Source organism: Muscardinus avellanarius (genome assembly GCF_963383645.1).
Source record: "Muscardinus avellanarius genome assembly, chromosome: 12".
NCBI classification, from domain to species: domain Eukaryota; kingdom Metazoa; phylum Chordata; class Mammalia; order Rodentia; family Gliridae; genus Muscardinus; species Muscardinus avellanarius.
The window spans coordinates 16,180,317-16,194,903 of NC_137798.1; the positions used below are offsets into that span (position 1 = coordinate 16,180,317).

Below are 14,587 nucleotides of genomic sequence, written 5' to 3' on the forward strand. Positions count from 1 at the left end.
TGAACACTTAGATTGTTTCCATACCTTGGCTATTGTGAATACTGCCACAATGAACATGGGGGTGCAGATCTTTTCAAGTTATTGTTTTCAATTCCAAAGGAATTGTATATATCCAAAGGATATATACACAGAAATGATCTTCCTGGGCCATATAGTAGTTTTCGAGGAACCTCCTTACTGTTTTCCAAAATTTACCACCTATAAGGTGCTTTAATGATTATTAAAAGATAATATTTTCTCAAAATATTTTATAAACTCATTTCAGTTCTGTCACCTACATATTAATATACTGTTATCATTTGAGAGGCAGTTTAATACATACAAATCATCAGCACTGACTTCTTTGTGTTCAAAACTTCAACAGTGTAAAACAAAACAAGCCTGACCATCATCCAGATTTTATGATAATAAACACCAAACCAAAACAAACAAGAAAATGTGTACAACACAATTTCTGTACTTAGAAGTTCGTTTTCCTATGAATTTTAACATGCCATAATCATTTTTCCTAAAGCTTATGCACAGAAAAGTATAAAGTAAAAGGGCTTTCTGATCAGAATATAAATGTGATGTCTATCTTTCAAACAGTTCAGAGTTGTGTAAAGTTTCCCCCCACCTCTTTCAGATTTCAGCTAAAGAACTCCTGTTTGGTCATTCAGCTTCAGTGACGTGCTTGGCCAGAGCAAGGGACTTCTCCAAACACCCCTACGTTGTCAGTGCCGCTGAGAATGGGTAAGATGTGTGAAATTTTATTTCCTTCTTCATTCATTTCCATTTTTAAAAGCTATGATGGGGTACAATTTCAGGCCCTAAGGAAACTTATATGACCAACATGTCCCTTTCACATCTAGAAAGAATTGAATCTTGAATTTTTGAGTGACCCATGTGTCAGTCTCGAGGAATGCAATCACTATCGTGACTCCTAAAGTAATTCAGTGTTTTTTGCTGAGTGAGTGCCGAGATCTATATTCCAACGGGTACGTCAGACTTTGTGGCCTCTTACTAGGTGAAGAACACTGACAAATGCCAAGTATCATAGGATCGGGAATGGAAACGTTTGGCTCCTGTCTCGTTTCATATAGTTGAACTCACTTTGAAGTCTTAAGTACACCCGCCCAAGCCTTCACAGTTTTATAGAACGATTTGAGAATTATGGTGTTTGTGTTGTACCCTCGTCTGAAGCTTGAGAGAAGGGAGCAGAGCATGAAACGTGGTTGAGTTGAAGTTTCTTGGAAGCAAGGCGCTCCAGTGACGTAGGCCTTAGCTAGAAGAAAAAGCCAGCCGATGGAAGAGTGAGACTCTGCTGATGAGTTATTTGCCAAAGGATTCGAACGTTTTTTATCACGAATTTGTGAATGAGGGATCAACTTGCTGGTTAAAATAAGAGCGCCCCCTCTTGTTTTTAACCCACAGGGTTATTATGTGCCTTTGGATTCTGAGAGCCAAAACAATGAAGAATTAGGTATCCAACTTGTGTAAATAGCATAGTTTAACAAAATGGCAAAAGACATCTATCCTCATAAGGGAAATAGTGGATCAGACTGAGATGTGTGAGTATTCAGAGCATTTACTACCACTAGGCTCTCTGTAACTAACAAACTTCTAAATGACACTCATGGGTAGGAGATAATAATGACTTGAGAAAAAAAATCTGATGAAAAATAGGGTTTTGACAAAATGACAAATTTCTATAAAATTCAAATAAACATACTATGTAAGACATAATGTTTATATCTATCCTATCTCTCCACCCCACTCATACACTCTTAGTCCACAATAGCACGAATTGTGTAGTGACCAGATTCCACATGCTCTAGTGTTGTAGAAGTGGGAAAGATGTCGACGCACTTTAGACTTTAAGCCTAAGAGACAAAAGAAATAGAACTAAAATACAATGTATATATAAATTGCAGTCATTTAAAATCATTGAATCCAAAGAAGACAGCAAGAAATCAAAGAAAACTTGAGGCAGATGAAAAGCACAAAGCAAGGTAATTGAAATAAATCTGGATAGCCAAGCCTGGTGGTGCACGCTTGTAATCCCCACGGAGGGTTGGGAGGCGGAGACAGGAGGATCGCGCAGGTTCTAAGCCAGCCTTGCTACCTTAAGAGACCCTGTTTCCAAATAAAAATATAAAATAGGTCTGGGAGTGTAGCCCAGAGGTAGAAGGGCTTCCAGGAACCCCAGTACCACCACAAAACAAAACAAAGCAAAACAAAACAAGAAATAAATCTGGATAAAATAGTAATTCCAATTATATGATGGGGCTAAGCCTTGCGGTTAACTTACAAAAATTGTCAGACAATTAAAAAATAAAAACAGCATGAGGAGATGGAAAACTTAAGCAAATGGATGGAAAAAATATCCCTCAGATGTCTACTAACCAAATAAGGTTGATATAGCTGTATTAATATTTTATATTAATAAATATACATGTAATTAATAAAACATTAAAGCAAAAAGTCTTGTAATTGAGTTGTTATTTATTAATAAAAGGTTCCAGTGATCAGAAAGAGATGAGACCAGAGATTCAGGGAGGCACCAGGCCTGGCAGGCCTCTAAGGCAGCGCTCCTCGAACCTAGGCATGCGTCAGAATCCCTCCCACAGCTCATTTTCGGGTTCTGAGCCTTACTCCTGGAGATGCCGATTCAGGAGTCGTGGGCTGGGGTCGAAGAACTTGTACCTCTAACACAATACTAGACTACGGTTAGCCCAGACACTGTACTTGGAGCAGCAATTTCACACCAGAGGAAAAGTGTAGGACCAGGAATAACTTGGAAAGCGTTAGTGATTATACCGCTCGTTGAGATAGAGAGCAAATGAAGCCAAAAATGCTTGTCATTTTGAACTTGAGAAGGGAGAACTCTTGAGAGTAATCTGGGTGGAAATAGATACTAGCTCGTGGCATATGGAAATCTAGAACTCTACATTAAAGAGATCTTGGCTTGCGGTACTGTGGTGACCGCCCAAAGATGGAATAAAAAACTCGCTCACATAGGGTGGGAAATATGAACATATAAGAGACCTAAAAGAGACCCACTGAAGAAGGTGCAGGCGGGTATGGGGTGAGCCCCTGCCAGCCCAGTGACTGGAAGCCGAGGCAGGAGGGTTACAGGTTCAAGGCCAGCCTCAGCAGTTTAGCAAAGCTCTCAACAACTTATATCTTGTTTCAAAATAAAAAAAATGAAATAGGCTTGGGGGTATAGCTCAAATACTTCTGGGTTCAACACACACACCCCTGAAAAAAAAAGAGAAAGAAAAGCCAAACACATAACGGAAGGCAAGAGAGTTTGAAGAATCTGATAGACTTCTAATTCAAGATGGCAAACCGAGCTTTTATGTTAGCTTCCTCCCCTTCCAGGCAAAAGTCAAGTTATAATGTGAGCATGAGAGAAGGGAATGGAGCCAACATAAAATGATGCCTGCCTTCTTGGCGCCCGCCCGCCTGCCTGCCTGCCTGCCTTCCTTCCTTCCTTCCTTCCTTCCTTCCTTCCTTCCTTCCTTCCTTCCTTCTTTCCTTCCTTCCTTCTTTCACAGTACTGGGGATGGAACCCAGGGGCATTCCACTTCCAAGCTCCACCCCAGCCCTATTTTTTATTCTTTATTTTGAAACAGGGTCTCACTAAGTTGCAGAGGGTCTCACTAAGTAGCTGAGGCTGGCCGAGAACCTGCGATCCTCTCATCTCAACTTCCCAAGTACTGGGGTTACAAGTGTTTGCCACCATGCCTGGCTATTTTTACATTTAGGTTAGAAAATGATGATCAAACAAATAGGAAACGCATTGGATTTAAATTATTATTATTACTAGGGAATTTTCATTAATGCCCAAGCTTCAACCATAAATAATGTGATTTAATTAACCTGATTTGAGGTAGGTCTTAGCCATCATATATTCTTTGTGTTGGGGATTGACCCCAGGAGAATTCTACCTCCGAGCTATATCCTTAGACCGTCTTATATTATTTTGAAACAGGGTCTCTCTAAGTAGTTGAGAGTATCTTTGAGTTGTTGAGACTGACCTTGAACCTGTGTCTTTCTCCTATCTCAGCCTCTCAAGTTCTGGGATTACAGTACTACTATACCCAGCTGTTATTCCTATTTTTTAAAAGTTTTCTGATAATTCTAGTGTATAGTCAAAGTTTAGATGTAATGATTTAGAGATAAACTTACCTAGGAACAAGTTAAATGACCAGTAGGTTTTTAAAATTACCCACACTAGAACTCCAAAGATAAAGCCATGGTGTTAGAATTCTTGAATGTAATTTTTTGGAAAAATATTGTAGATGATTGCTGCGATTACAGCAAGAATTGATAACTATGGTGCTAAAATCAAACCCCCTGTAAAATTATAATTCTATATTGTCTAATTAAAGTTCAATTTTCTTTACCTTTGGGGTTTCAATTTCTATCTTTCTTGTAATATTGCTTTTCAGTATACATACACACAGTGAGATTTTTTTTTCCTCCTGTTTTATACAGGTGCATGTCTTTTCAGGTTACCTTAAATCCTTTTTAGAAGAAGGTTAGATATAAACGGGGGGGGGGACATGAACATTTTTCTTTTATACCTATCGCTTTATTTCTGAACCTCAATATTAGTATATACTGGACTGGGTGATCCTTTGTTGAAAGGGCTGGTCCTGTGCGGTCCAAGATGTTTAACAGCATTGCTGAAATCTCGCCACTAGATGGCAGTAGAGTGTTCCTAGTTGTGACACCTGAAAATATCTCCAAACATCGCTAAAAGTCCTTGGGATACGGAGGAGGGAGACTGAGCGATCAAAATCACCCAGTTTAAGAACCATGGATGTAGAAGTTTGATTTCAAGTGTTTGGTTAGAAAAGCAAAAGAAAACAAAAAAAGCCCGCAAATCACCACACACATATAGTATTTAACATTTTTAATCTGTATGATTTGCTTTTCAGTAGTAACAGCATTTACCTTAATGTATGCAGAACTCTTTTCTCCTATGAAAATTATTGGTGCTGTGTTGAAATTATTAAAACTGGAGAATATTATCAAACAACTCTGAAATAGGTGTTCTTTTTTTTTCTGAACAGAAATCACATAGTTTTAAGCTACCCTACCCTGAGTGCATTTTGTAACCACATTTGATAGGTATCTCTACATCTTTATAACACATATGTAATCAAGTAAAGGCTTGAAAAACAATTAGATTGAAAAAGTATTAATATAATATGTCAAGATGTTTTCAGGATTTCAAATCAAAGAATTAAATGATAGACCAAATTAAATGATAGACCAATGATAGACCAAACATAGCCTCTTGGTGGCGCTGTTTGTTTTTTATAAAAAATGATATCTGGCCCCCAGAAGATCCAGTAAGGACACGCTTATGTTTTTCTGTGTACATGGTTTAAATCAGTGAAATAAACCATTTTCGAGAAGATGTGATTTTCATGGCAAGATTGTCGTATGGTCCCTCTTCAAGGGCTGTGACAGCTGTATCCTCCAATTTCCTGTGGACCAGGTTGGCCCTCAAGTCAGGTTTGCAGGTTGGTGGCAGGGTGTAATTACCCAAACAAAAAGATACAGATACAGCATGTCAGCCCCGCTAATGACCACAACATTTTCTTGGCCAGTAATCTGTAACAAAAAGCCACATAAACGATCAGGTTGCACTTAAGTGCAGTGCTAAAGAAAAAAAATAAAAACTTGGCGGCACAAAAATGATTCCAGCCAATTGAGTGGAAATGACAGAGGATAATACAAAGTTATCTCTTCTAGGGAGATGCGTGTTTGGAATGTCACCAACGGACAGTGTGTGCAGAAGGCCACGCTTCCTTACAGGCACACCGCCATCTGCGTATGTACCTTGCGCCCCCCGGAACATTTCTGGACTTATCTAGAACATTCACTATAAAACAGTCAATGAACTACTCTTTTCTTGAATTCTTATTTTGCTATAAGAGTAAAATATCATCAGTAATCATCTGTTGTTTGGGTATTTTTTCTCAAAATACATTATTTAGTAAGTTTTTTCTTTTTTCTTTTTTGGATGATTCTTGTATCCCTGTATCTTATTTTTTATAGGTAATTTTTATAATTCTTTCTTTGTGACACTCACAGAACATACATTGATGTACACAGAAAGATGCCGGTTTCAGTGATTCAATCTAAATGATATTCTGTGTTATAAAGCATGAAATGGTTTTCCCTCAATTTTCAGTTCTTAATTTCTGATTTTTTTTTAATTTATGAGAGGAAGAAGCATAGCCATAACTTTTATAGTCACTTTCTAATTTTTTATAGCAGTTTTGGGCTTTGGATAGATGGGTTCCAAGTACATACAATGTAGCTATATGGGTCTATTGGTGGGACAGTGCCTTTATATATTTTCTGAGAGTGCCTTCATATATTTCACTCATTGCTTTGGGTGTTGAGTGATGCTTTCTTGCAACATTCAAGAACTCTTTGGTATTCTTCCAGAACTAAAACCCTGCACCATGAGAAAGTTTATTAAAGGTGCAATGTATTACATGACTTTTAATTTTTTATTTATTTTTTTATTTTTTGTGTGTCTGGTGATGGAACCCAGAGGCATTTGACTTCTGAACTACACCACCTGCCCTATTTTCTATTCTTTGTTTTGAAACAGCATCTCACTAAGTTGTGGAGGGCCTCACTAAGTAGCTGAGGCTGACCGTGAACCCTGATCGTCCGGTCTTAGCCTCCTGAATGCTGGGATTACAAGCGTGCGCCACCATGCCTGGCTTGAATTTTAATAAAACATATTCCCCAAACTTATTTGGCATACAAACTTCTCAAATACTCTTCAAAATCTTTTATTTCATATGAACTAGTAGCAATATTGCTAGGGTGGAGAACCTTTTTTTTTTCTTTCTGCTTTTAGCTCTAATACCACAGAATAATATAGTTGGTGTAATTTCCATGATTTGAAGTAACATTTTTCTTTCTAAGAGTCCCCTTGTTCTCCAAAAAAAAAAAAAGGTGAACTATAAGAGAAACTGAAATGCAAAGTCAACATTGTATGAATGCAGAATAGTTGAACTAAAAGAAGTTTTAGTTGACATTCAGTTCAGTATCTTTATCAAACAGATACTAAAACTTACTCTTTCGAGCAGTTTCCAACATTGCTAAACTTGGGTTAACTGCTAGTGATAATGAAGTTCTTACTTTGAATTCCATCTGCATAGTATTACCACTGCGCATTCCGGATGAGAGGAGAAGGCTGGCTTCTGTGCTGCGGAGAATATCAAGACGTTGTCATAATTGATGCCAAAAACCTGGCTGTTGTTCACAATTTTTCGTCATCCCAGTCTCCTGATTGGATCAAGTGCATGTGGATTGTTCATTCTTTGAGAATCCAAGGTAATCGCCGGGTATCATACACCATGCAGAGATTGCACCTACAGTCAAGTTCCACATTTGAATGATGAATTCTTGGGCAGTGCTTCAGAATGCCTCTGTATTTACCTGTTAGCGGGGGTAGCTCTGTAAGCCAGATCAAGGAAAATTAAGAGTCCCCACAGCACGGGCTCACATCATTAAAAGTCAGCAAGAAGTTGATAAAGGGAAAGAGGGAATCTCAGTTCCCATTACCCACTGCTGCTTGCTGTATGCTAACAGGCACAGTCAGGGTTGTGTTGGAGAACAGCAGAACTCATAGAACTTTTGCCTTGTACATACTGGATATAATACTCAGGAGAATCCAGTTTTTCTAACGAGTGACTCCAGAGGAAGCCGGTTCCTCAATGTATTTCTGAGATAACAGGATCGCACACTACCAACAAATGATTAGGGACATGGTTATTTGTTTATTGGTGTTCTTTTTATACACAGGCATCATTTTAAATAAAAAAAAATTTAGAAGATGATGTGAAATGTTTATTTTTTATGAAAAATTGAAAATTTTCTACCTACCTAGTCCTACAGAATTCTGCTGTTGTTGTTATTGTGGTACTTGGGATGGAGCCCAGGGGCATTCTACCTCCAAGCTACACCCCCAGCCCTATTTTAAATTCTATTGTTGTTTTATTGTTGTTGTTATTTTATTATTATTATTATTATTATTGTTGTTGTTGTTGTTGTTGTTGTACTTGGGATGGAACCCAGGGGCACTCTACCTCCAAGCTACACCCCCAGCCCTATTTTTTGTTCTTTAATTTGAAATAGGGTCTCACTAAGTTGTGGAGGGCTGGCCATGAGCCTGTAATCCTCCCGTGTCACCCTCCCAAATAGTAGGATTATAAGCATGCACCACTGTGCCCGGCTCCCACATAATTCTTAAATGACTATTAAATGACTTTTACAACAGCCAGTTATGGCACTGGTTAGCTAATATGTGATCTTCATTCTTTTCACAGAAGATTCTCTGTTGGTGGTATCAGTAACTGGTGAGCTCAAAGTATGGGATCTCTCCTCATCTATCAATAGCATTCAGGTTGGCTTGGAATCTACTTTCTTTTCCCCAATTTTAAGTGTGTTGATACATTAAAATTATAAAGGGTATTAACATGATCACAATTAAAAGCTCAAATGATGTAGAAGTGTATAGATTTTACCTTCCTCTCCCTCTTTGTAGGAATGGACGTTGGTACATTTGGACTGTATCCTTCCAACTTTTATTTTAGTATATAAAAGTGTTTTTATGAATGCACAAAGATAACATTTTTTTGATACTGGAGATGGAACCCAGGTGCATTCTACCTCTGAGTTACACCCCAAGCACTAAATTTTTTTTTTATTTTGAAAAAGAGTCTCACTGAGTTGCAAAGGGCCTCACCAAGTAGCCAAAGCTGTCCGCGAACCACGATCCTCCAGTCTCAGCCTCCCAAATGCTGGGATTACAAGTGTGTGCCACTCCACCCGGCCACAGAGAACATTTTTAATTTAAAAATCATAGCATGATATTTCTCTGTTCCTTGTGGCAGAGGGGACGTGTGTGTGTGTGTGTGTGTGTGTGTGTGTGTGTGTGTGTATGTGTGTGTGTGTGTGTGTGTGTGTGAGAGAGAGAGAGAGAGAGAGAGAGAGAGAGAGAGAGAGAGAGAGAGAGAGAGAGAGAGAGAGTTGGCTGTGATTTTCAAGGATCCCCTCCCTGGGAGTCCAGTGCACACATCTGTGTGCTGGTGGCATCAGGCTACCAGTTGAAGTAATAAGCAAAATAACAGACTTATATTTATATTTATGTTGGTGACATAATTGTCTAGTCTCTCCCAAGGGGCTCTCATGTCTCTTTAGGAATCTCTTGGTTGAGGAGGCATTAGTTTGCTAAGCACAAGAAATCCATACCCCACCTGACATTACCAGAAACTTATTAAAAGCATAATGTCCTGTGTGTTCTTTGGATACTCTTGTGTCTTTTCAAAGTACTTTTTTAAAAAAAAATTAGCTATTAAGATAATGCAGGTTCAGCCGGGTATGGTGGTATGTGCTTGTAATCCCAGCGCTTGGGAGGCTGAGACAGGAGGATCGCACAGGTTCGAAGCCAGCCTCAGCTACTGAGTGAGGCTTTCAGCAACTTAGTGAGACCCTTTTTCCAAAGTATAAATTAGGTCTGGGAGTATAGCCCGAAGTAGAAAGCCCTTGGGTTCCACCTCCAGTACCACACACACCCACAAAGATAATATAGGTTCTTAAAAATTGTTTACGGTTTTTGTTTGATCTTTCTGACACTTCTGAAATTTCATAACTTTATTGTCCCAGCATTTAAAATGGTTCCCCACACAAAAAATGATTTTTCAGTAATTAAGTAAAATAAATCCTTGAATCCAAGTGGCTGTCCTGCTCAGAGTCTCTTTTGTAGCCTTAACATCTTAATTCAAAGGACATAAAAGAAAACTCAGTAGTTTTTCTCTTGTAGTGGTATTACTTACTTCCAGAATATGGAAACAGATATTCGCGTGGTCTTATATACGCTTCTTAGAAATAGTACTAAAATGTCTTTTCTTTTGAAGGAAAAGCAAGCTGTCTATGAAAAAGAATCCAAATTTCTCGACTGTGTAAATTGCCAGACAATACGGTTTTGCACATATACAGAGAGACTTCTGTTGGTGGTGTTTTCTAAATGTTGGAAGGTATGACAAAGTGACGTAATAAATACCAGTGATGTACAGATGTTCTTTTTTTCTGGTTCAGGACAACAATGAAAGGATTATGATCTCTATGTGACACAGATTCTCTATTATGTGTTGCTAGAGCATAGAATAGAATGTTTTGTCTCTTAAGATGGACCAATTTCCAACTTCCTCTATTCAATCATTTTGCTTCACAAGACATTATGTATAGTAGTATATTTTAATTTTATGAGTAATGCAATAATAATGACCGTTTATATCCAAATTATTTTCAAAATTTGGTGCCTGATTTTAAAATTAAATAGAAAACGAATACATTTCACTTATATAGATTGATTTTATATTTAAGTACTTTTACTACTTTTTTTAACTACATTTGTTTTTAAGGAATATGTTGTTTTTCTTGTGAATATATTCACTGATGTTTCCAAGAAGAGAGCTAAATTGACACCCTTTGATAACATCCTTTTTATTTAATGTTTCATATAACTCTCTCAGTTAATAAAACTATATTGTCTTGTTTGTATAAGGATTACATATTTTTGAAAAAAGATCAAAGTACATGATAAAACAAGGGATTCCTGCCCTATAAGCTTTGTTATGCATTTTGAAATATTCAATGCGAATGACCCATATAGAAAGAATAAAATTATTTATAAATGTATGACTTGTGTTTTCTGTATTTAATGGGCACATTCATAATGAGACCAGACAGACGTTATCCTTGGATACTTACCTTGGGATAAATGTGTAAAAATAAGTACCAGTAAAATATCATCTTGACCCATGAATACTAGTGCCCGCTTATCAAAACTTAATATATTGTTGCTTTACAGCTATAGTCTTGATGAGGATAATTTATCTTGCATCCCATTGGCAGAGGAGAGTATAAGCTTTTGCTAATGCGTACCAACTCTGTATTCCAGGTCTATGATTATTGTGACTTTTCCCTTCTGTGGACTGAAGTTAGTACCAACGGGCAGTCCTACGCTGGTGGCGAGGTGCTTGCTGCTCACAGAATCCTTATCTGGACAGAAGATGGTCACAGTTCTATCTATCAGCTGCTGAACAGGTGGGCTCAGATGGGCGCAGCAGACCAAACATTCAGGTAGAAAATGAACTTTGGGAGGTTTATTATGGAAAAATCCCTGCATGCTGCCCGTGATCAAAAACCAGAACTAAACAACTTTGGCACTGGAAGATTTACTCTGGGCTTCGTAGGCTTCAGCCTTTGTACAGAACAGCAGGGGATGAAGGAATGAGATTAACCATGTATAACTTGTACAGCTGGTGCTGGGTTTTCAAAAAGTCACTTGTAATTATTAACCCAACAATTTATAACCAGAGTTTAGAAACTTGAATGGTACCATCCGGCTTGCGAAAGCGGGAGGGGGAGGAGACAGATAAAGAGGCTCAGATTTCTAAAGTTCGCTTTTTATTTTTGCCATGCAGCGGGCTTTCAAAAAGCATATACCCTGCTGATGGAAGAGTGCTCAAAGAGACCATTTATCCCCACTTGCTGTGTTCTACTTATGTGGAGGAAAATACGGTAATATAAGAAAAGGCTGACTGCCGCAGAGCTGTTTCTCTTGGCTTCTTAGATGAGCTTTGGTTTGTTAGAACCAGCCTTGGAAAAATTAAATGGAAGCATCACATCTCATTGTTAATGAGAAAATTAAGTTCAATTGTTAAATGGCTACTGGAGAGAGAACTTTGTCCTTAAATACCTGTTATTTTTCTGTAAAAAATCTGTTAAGATTGACAAAGTGCTTCATTATCACAGGAAAATCATAAACACTGAAGAAAGTAAAGGAGAAATTAAGATTCCAGTTTCACCACCATATATATCTCCTGTGAATTATTAAAATTTGGGGTTACGTACTTCTAGTAGTTGGGAAATTTTCAAAGATTTGGAAAAGTAAGTTGTGAGAATAGTATGATTACTTGTACATCCTTTAGATTCACCACCATAAACATTTTCTCACATTTATTCTTACACATACACACACTCATATACACACACACCATAACTTTTTTTTCTTTGATTCTTTTGGTATACGGTTTGACTGACATTACTAAAATTTCCATGTATCTACTCTAACTTTGAAACTTTACGAAATGCTTTTTATACTGATTTTTTATCTAAGTACATTTTCATGTGTACTTAGCTCTTATTATGAGTAAAGTTTCTCATCAAAACAAATATGATATCTAGCAGAGAGTTGGAATATAATTGTGAGCTTGTTACGTGACTTAAAAATACTTTAGCACTCTAGGAAGTCCAAAAATACAAGCAATTACTTTATTTCAGTGGTATTCCTCAAAGTGGCTTTTTAAACCCCCGGTCTTAGTCGTCAGTTAATTATCCCAAAAGGTATCATGAGGGGAGGAGGAGTTTTGAATTATTGATGTGTCAACCCCGAAAGCATGCTTTCCACAGAATGACAGTTTACTTAATTAGGCTGCAGAACTGTCGGAAGCCCCATCTATTTCAGTGATTGTCCCTTTAACACATTGGTGAAAAGTTTTGTTGCAAAAACTTGGTTAAGAAGCTGTCGGCCAAAAATTAGAACCCCAGATGCCACTGGAGCATAGGCAAACTTTAGAATTATGACAGATGTTAAAGGCTGTTTCTAAAACTATTTGCGGGCAGCAACGGAGCCTTGTTTTACCGTTGATTACAAAGGCAGAACTGTGGATTGTGCATAAAGGCACTTTCAGTTATTTCAGAGGACACGCTTTTTTCTTCTGTTTAGCACCAGACTGAATTTGTATAAGGCACAGTTTGACCTGGAAGCTGAAAATGCCCTGTAGGATTTTCTTGCCTACGACAAATATCAACACTAAGTCTAACAATTAAAACAACTAATGGAAGGCTACTTTGCTTTGTTTCTCCAAATGTGAAGACATACACTTATGGGTCTTCTACCAATAACTTTTCCTCTACTTTTATTGGCGCATTGTAATATCACATCATAAGGAATTCCTAGTGAGAGGGACTTACATTCACGAGCTGCCTGCTCTCCCATCCCACCCCACGCCCTCTCCTCCATACCTGGTACATGAGATTGAGATTGGCATCGACAGTTTTGTATATGTAAATAGCATCAGTTGAACTGTCTCTTTTGTCCAGTCTCTCTCCCCGAATCCTGCTTCCCCTACGTCCTCCCCATTGGCAGTCATTGTTTCTCTATCTTAAAAGTGGGAAGGGGCTGAGAATGGTGCCGCGTGACTATACTTCTGATGCTTGGGAGGCTGAGCCAGGATGATTGCAGGGTCAAGGGCAATCGCAGCCATTTAGAGAAACCCTCTAAATGGCTTAGAGAATCTAGCAAGCAAGACCTTATTTCAAAAAAGTAAATAAAACTGGAGGTGTAGCTCAGAGGTAGAATGCCTCTGGGTTCAATCCCCAGCAACACACACACACACACACACACACACACACACACACACACACGAGTGCCTAAGATACAATTAAATATGAATAGAAGAAATAAAACTAACGGAAGTTGCGCTGCTCATCCTCAGATTCTGCTTGCCCTTTATCCGGTGAATAAGATAGCAGACATTTTTCTCTTTGTTCAGGTACTGCCTGCATCCATTAAGTATAATGCTTAGTCTGTCTTGCAGTTAGGAGGTAAAGAAGGTATTGTGATGGAGGAGAAAAGACAAGCTCGATAGATATGGTGAGCCTAGGAAAGGTTGCTGTGTAAATGCATAGTATTGGCCAGACTCTTTTTTTTTTTTTTTTTTTTAGTGATACCAGAGAGTTAAACTCAAAGTTTGACAGTAACATGTTTTGTGGGTTACCATCTGTAATACCTGCAAGCATAACTGCTCATCAGCTGTAGTAACAAGACTAGGGGTTCATCTTCCACCCAGGAGCTCCGTGAGGATGGGCGCCCTGGCTTCCCTTTGAAGCTGGCCTGTGGCCAGGGTCCTGGCTATGGAGTTGATGAACTACATTTCTCTTGTCTCATTGTAAGGCTGTTGGATAGAGGTATCCTGAGGTTTACAGATAAGGAATATGGCTGCAGCAGCTAAGGCGATGATGGAGAAGATAAAGACAGACAGATGATAGACAGACAGACTTTTATTGACTCCTTATTATCAGACATCATATTGTCTTATTTCAACTGCCATCAAGAATCCCATTTCTAAACTCTTATTCAGAGCAGTAAATTCCTAGAGTTTGAATTCAAATAGTTTATTCTTAGTCTGACAATAGGTCTTCAGAATAAGCTTATCAATTGTTCTGAGAAAAGGATAATAAGAATGGTTAATATTGGTTAAGTAGATAGCAAATACCAGATGTTATTTTAAGTACTTTATGTTTTTTTTTCCAGTACTGGGGTTGAACCCAGAGGCATTCTCCCTCCCAGGTACACCACCCAGCACTAACTTTTATTCTTTATTTTTGAAACAGGGTTTCACAAAGTTTCAGAGGGCCTCACTAAGTAGTTGAGGTTGGCCATGAACCTGTGCTCCTCCTGTCTCAGCCTCCCAAATGCTGGGATTATAAGTGT

General features: G+C 38.3%; 1 protein-coding gene across 2 annotated transcripts in view; it reads left to right on the forward strand.

Annotated features, from left to right (window-relative positions):
- The window catches only part of WDR72 (WD repeat domain 72), a gene marked incomplete at both ends in the record, with an annotated part of 202,792 nt that overhangs the window by 6,173 nt on the left and 182,032 nt on the right, over positions 1 to 14,587 (forward strand). For both annotated transcript variants that reach the window (XM_080707446.1, XM_080707447.1), the window contains 7 exons: positions 626 to 732; positions 5,752 to 5,830; positions 7,182 to 7,356; positions 8,352 to 8,428; positions 9,942 to 10,061; positions 10,988 to 11,133; positions 11,514 to 11,610. In XM_080707446.1, the coding sequence (XP_080563572.1) occupies positions 626 to 732; positions 5,752 to 5,830; positions 7,182 to 7,356; positions 8,352 to 8,428; positions 9,942 to 10,061; positions 10,988 to 11,133; positions 11,514 to 11,610 (801 nt within the window). The remainder of the gene's footprint in view (positions 1 to 625; positions 733 to 5,751; positions 5,831 to 7,181; positions 7,357 to 8,351; positions 8,429 to 9,941; positions 10,062 to 10,987; positions 11,134 to 11,513; positions 11,611 to 14,587) is intronic.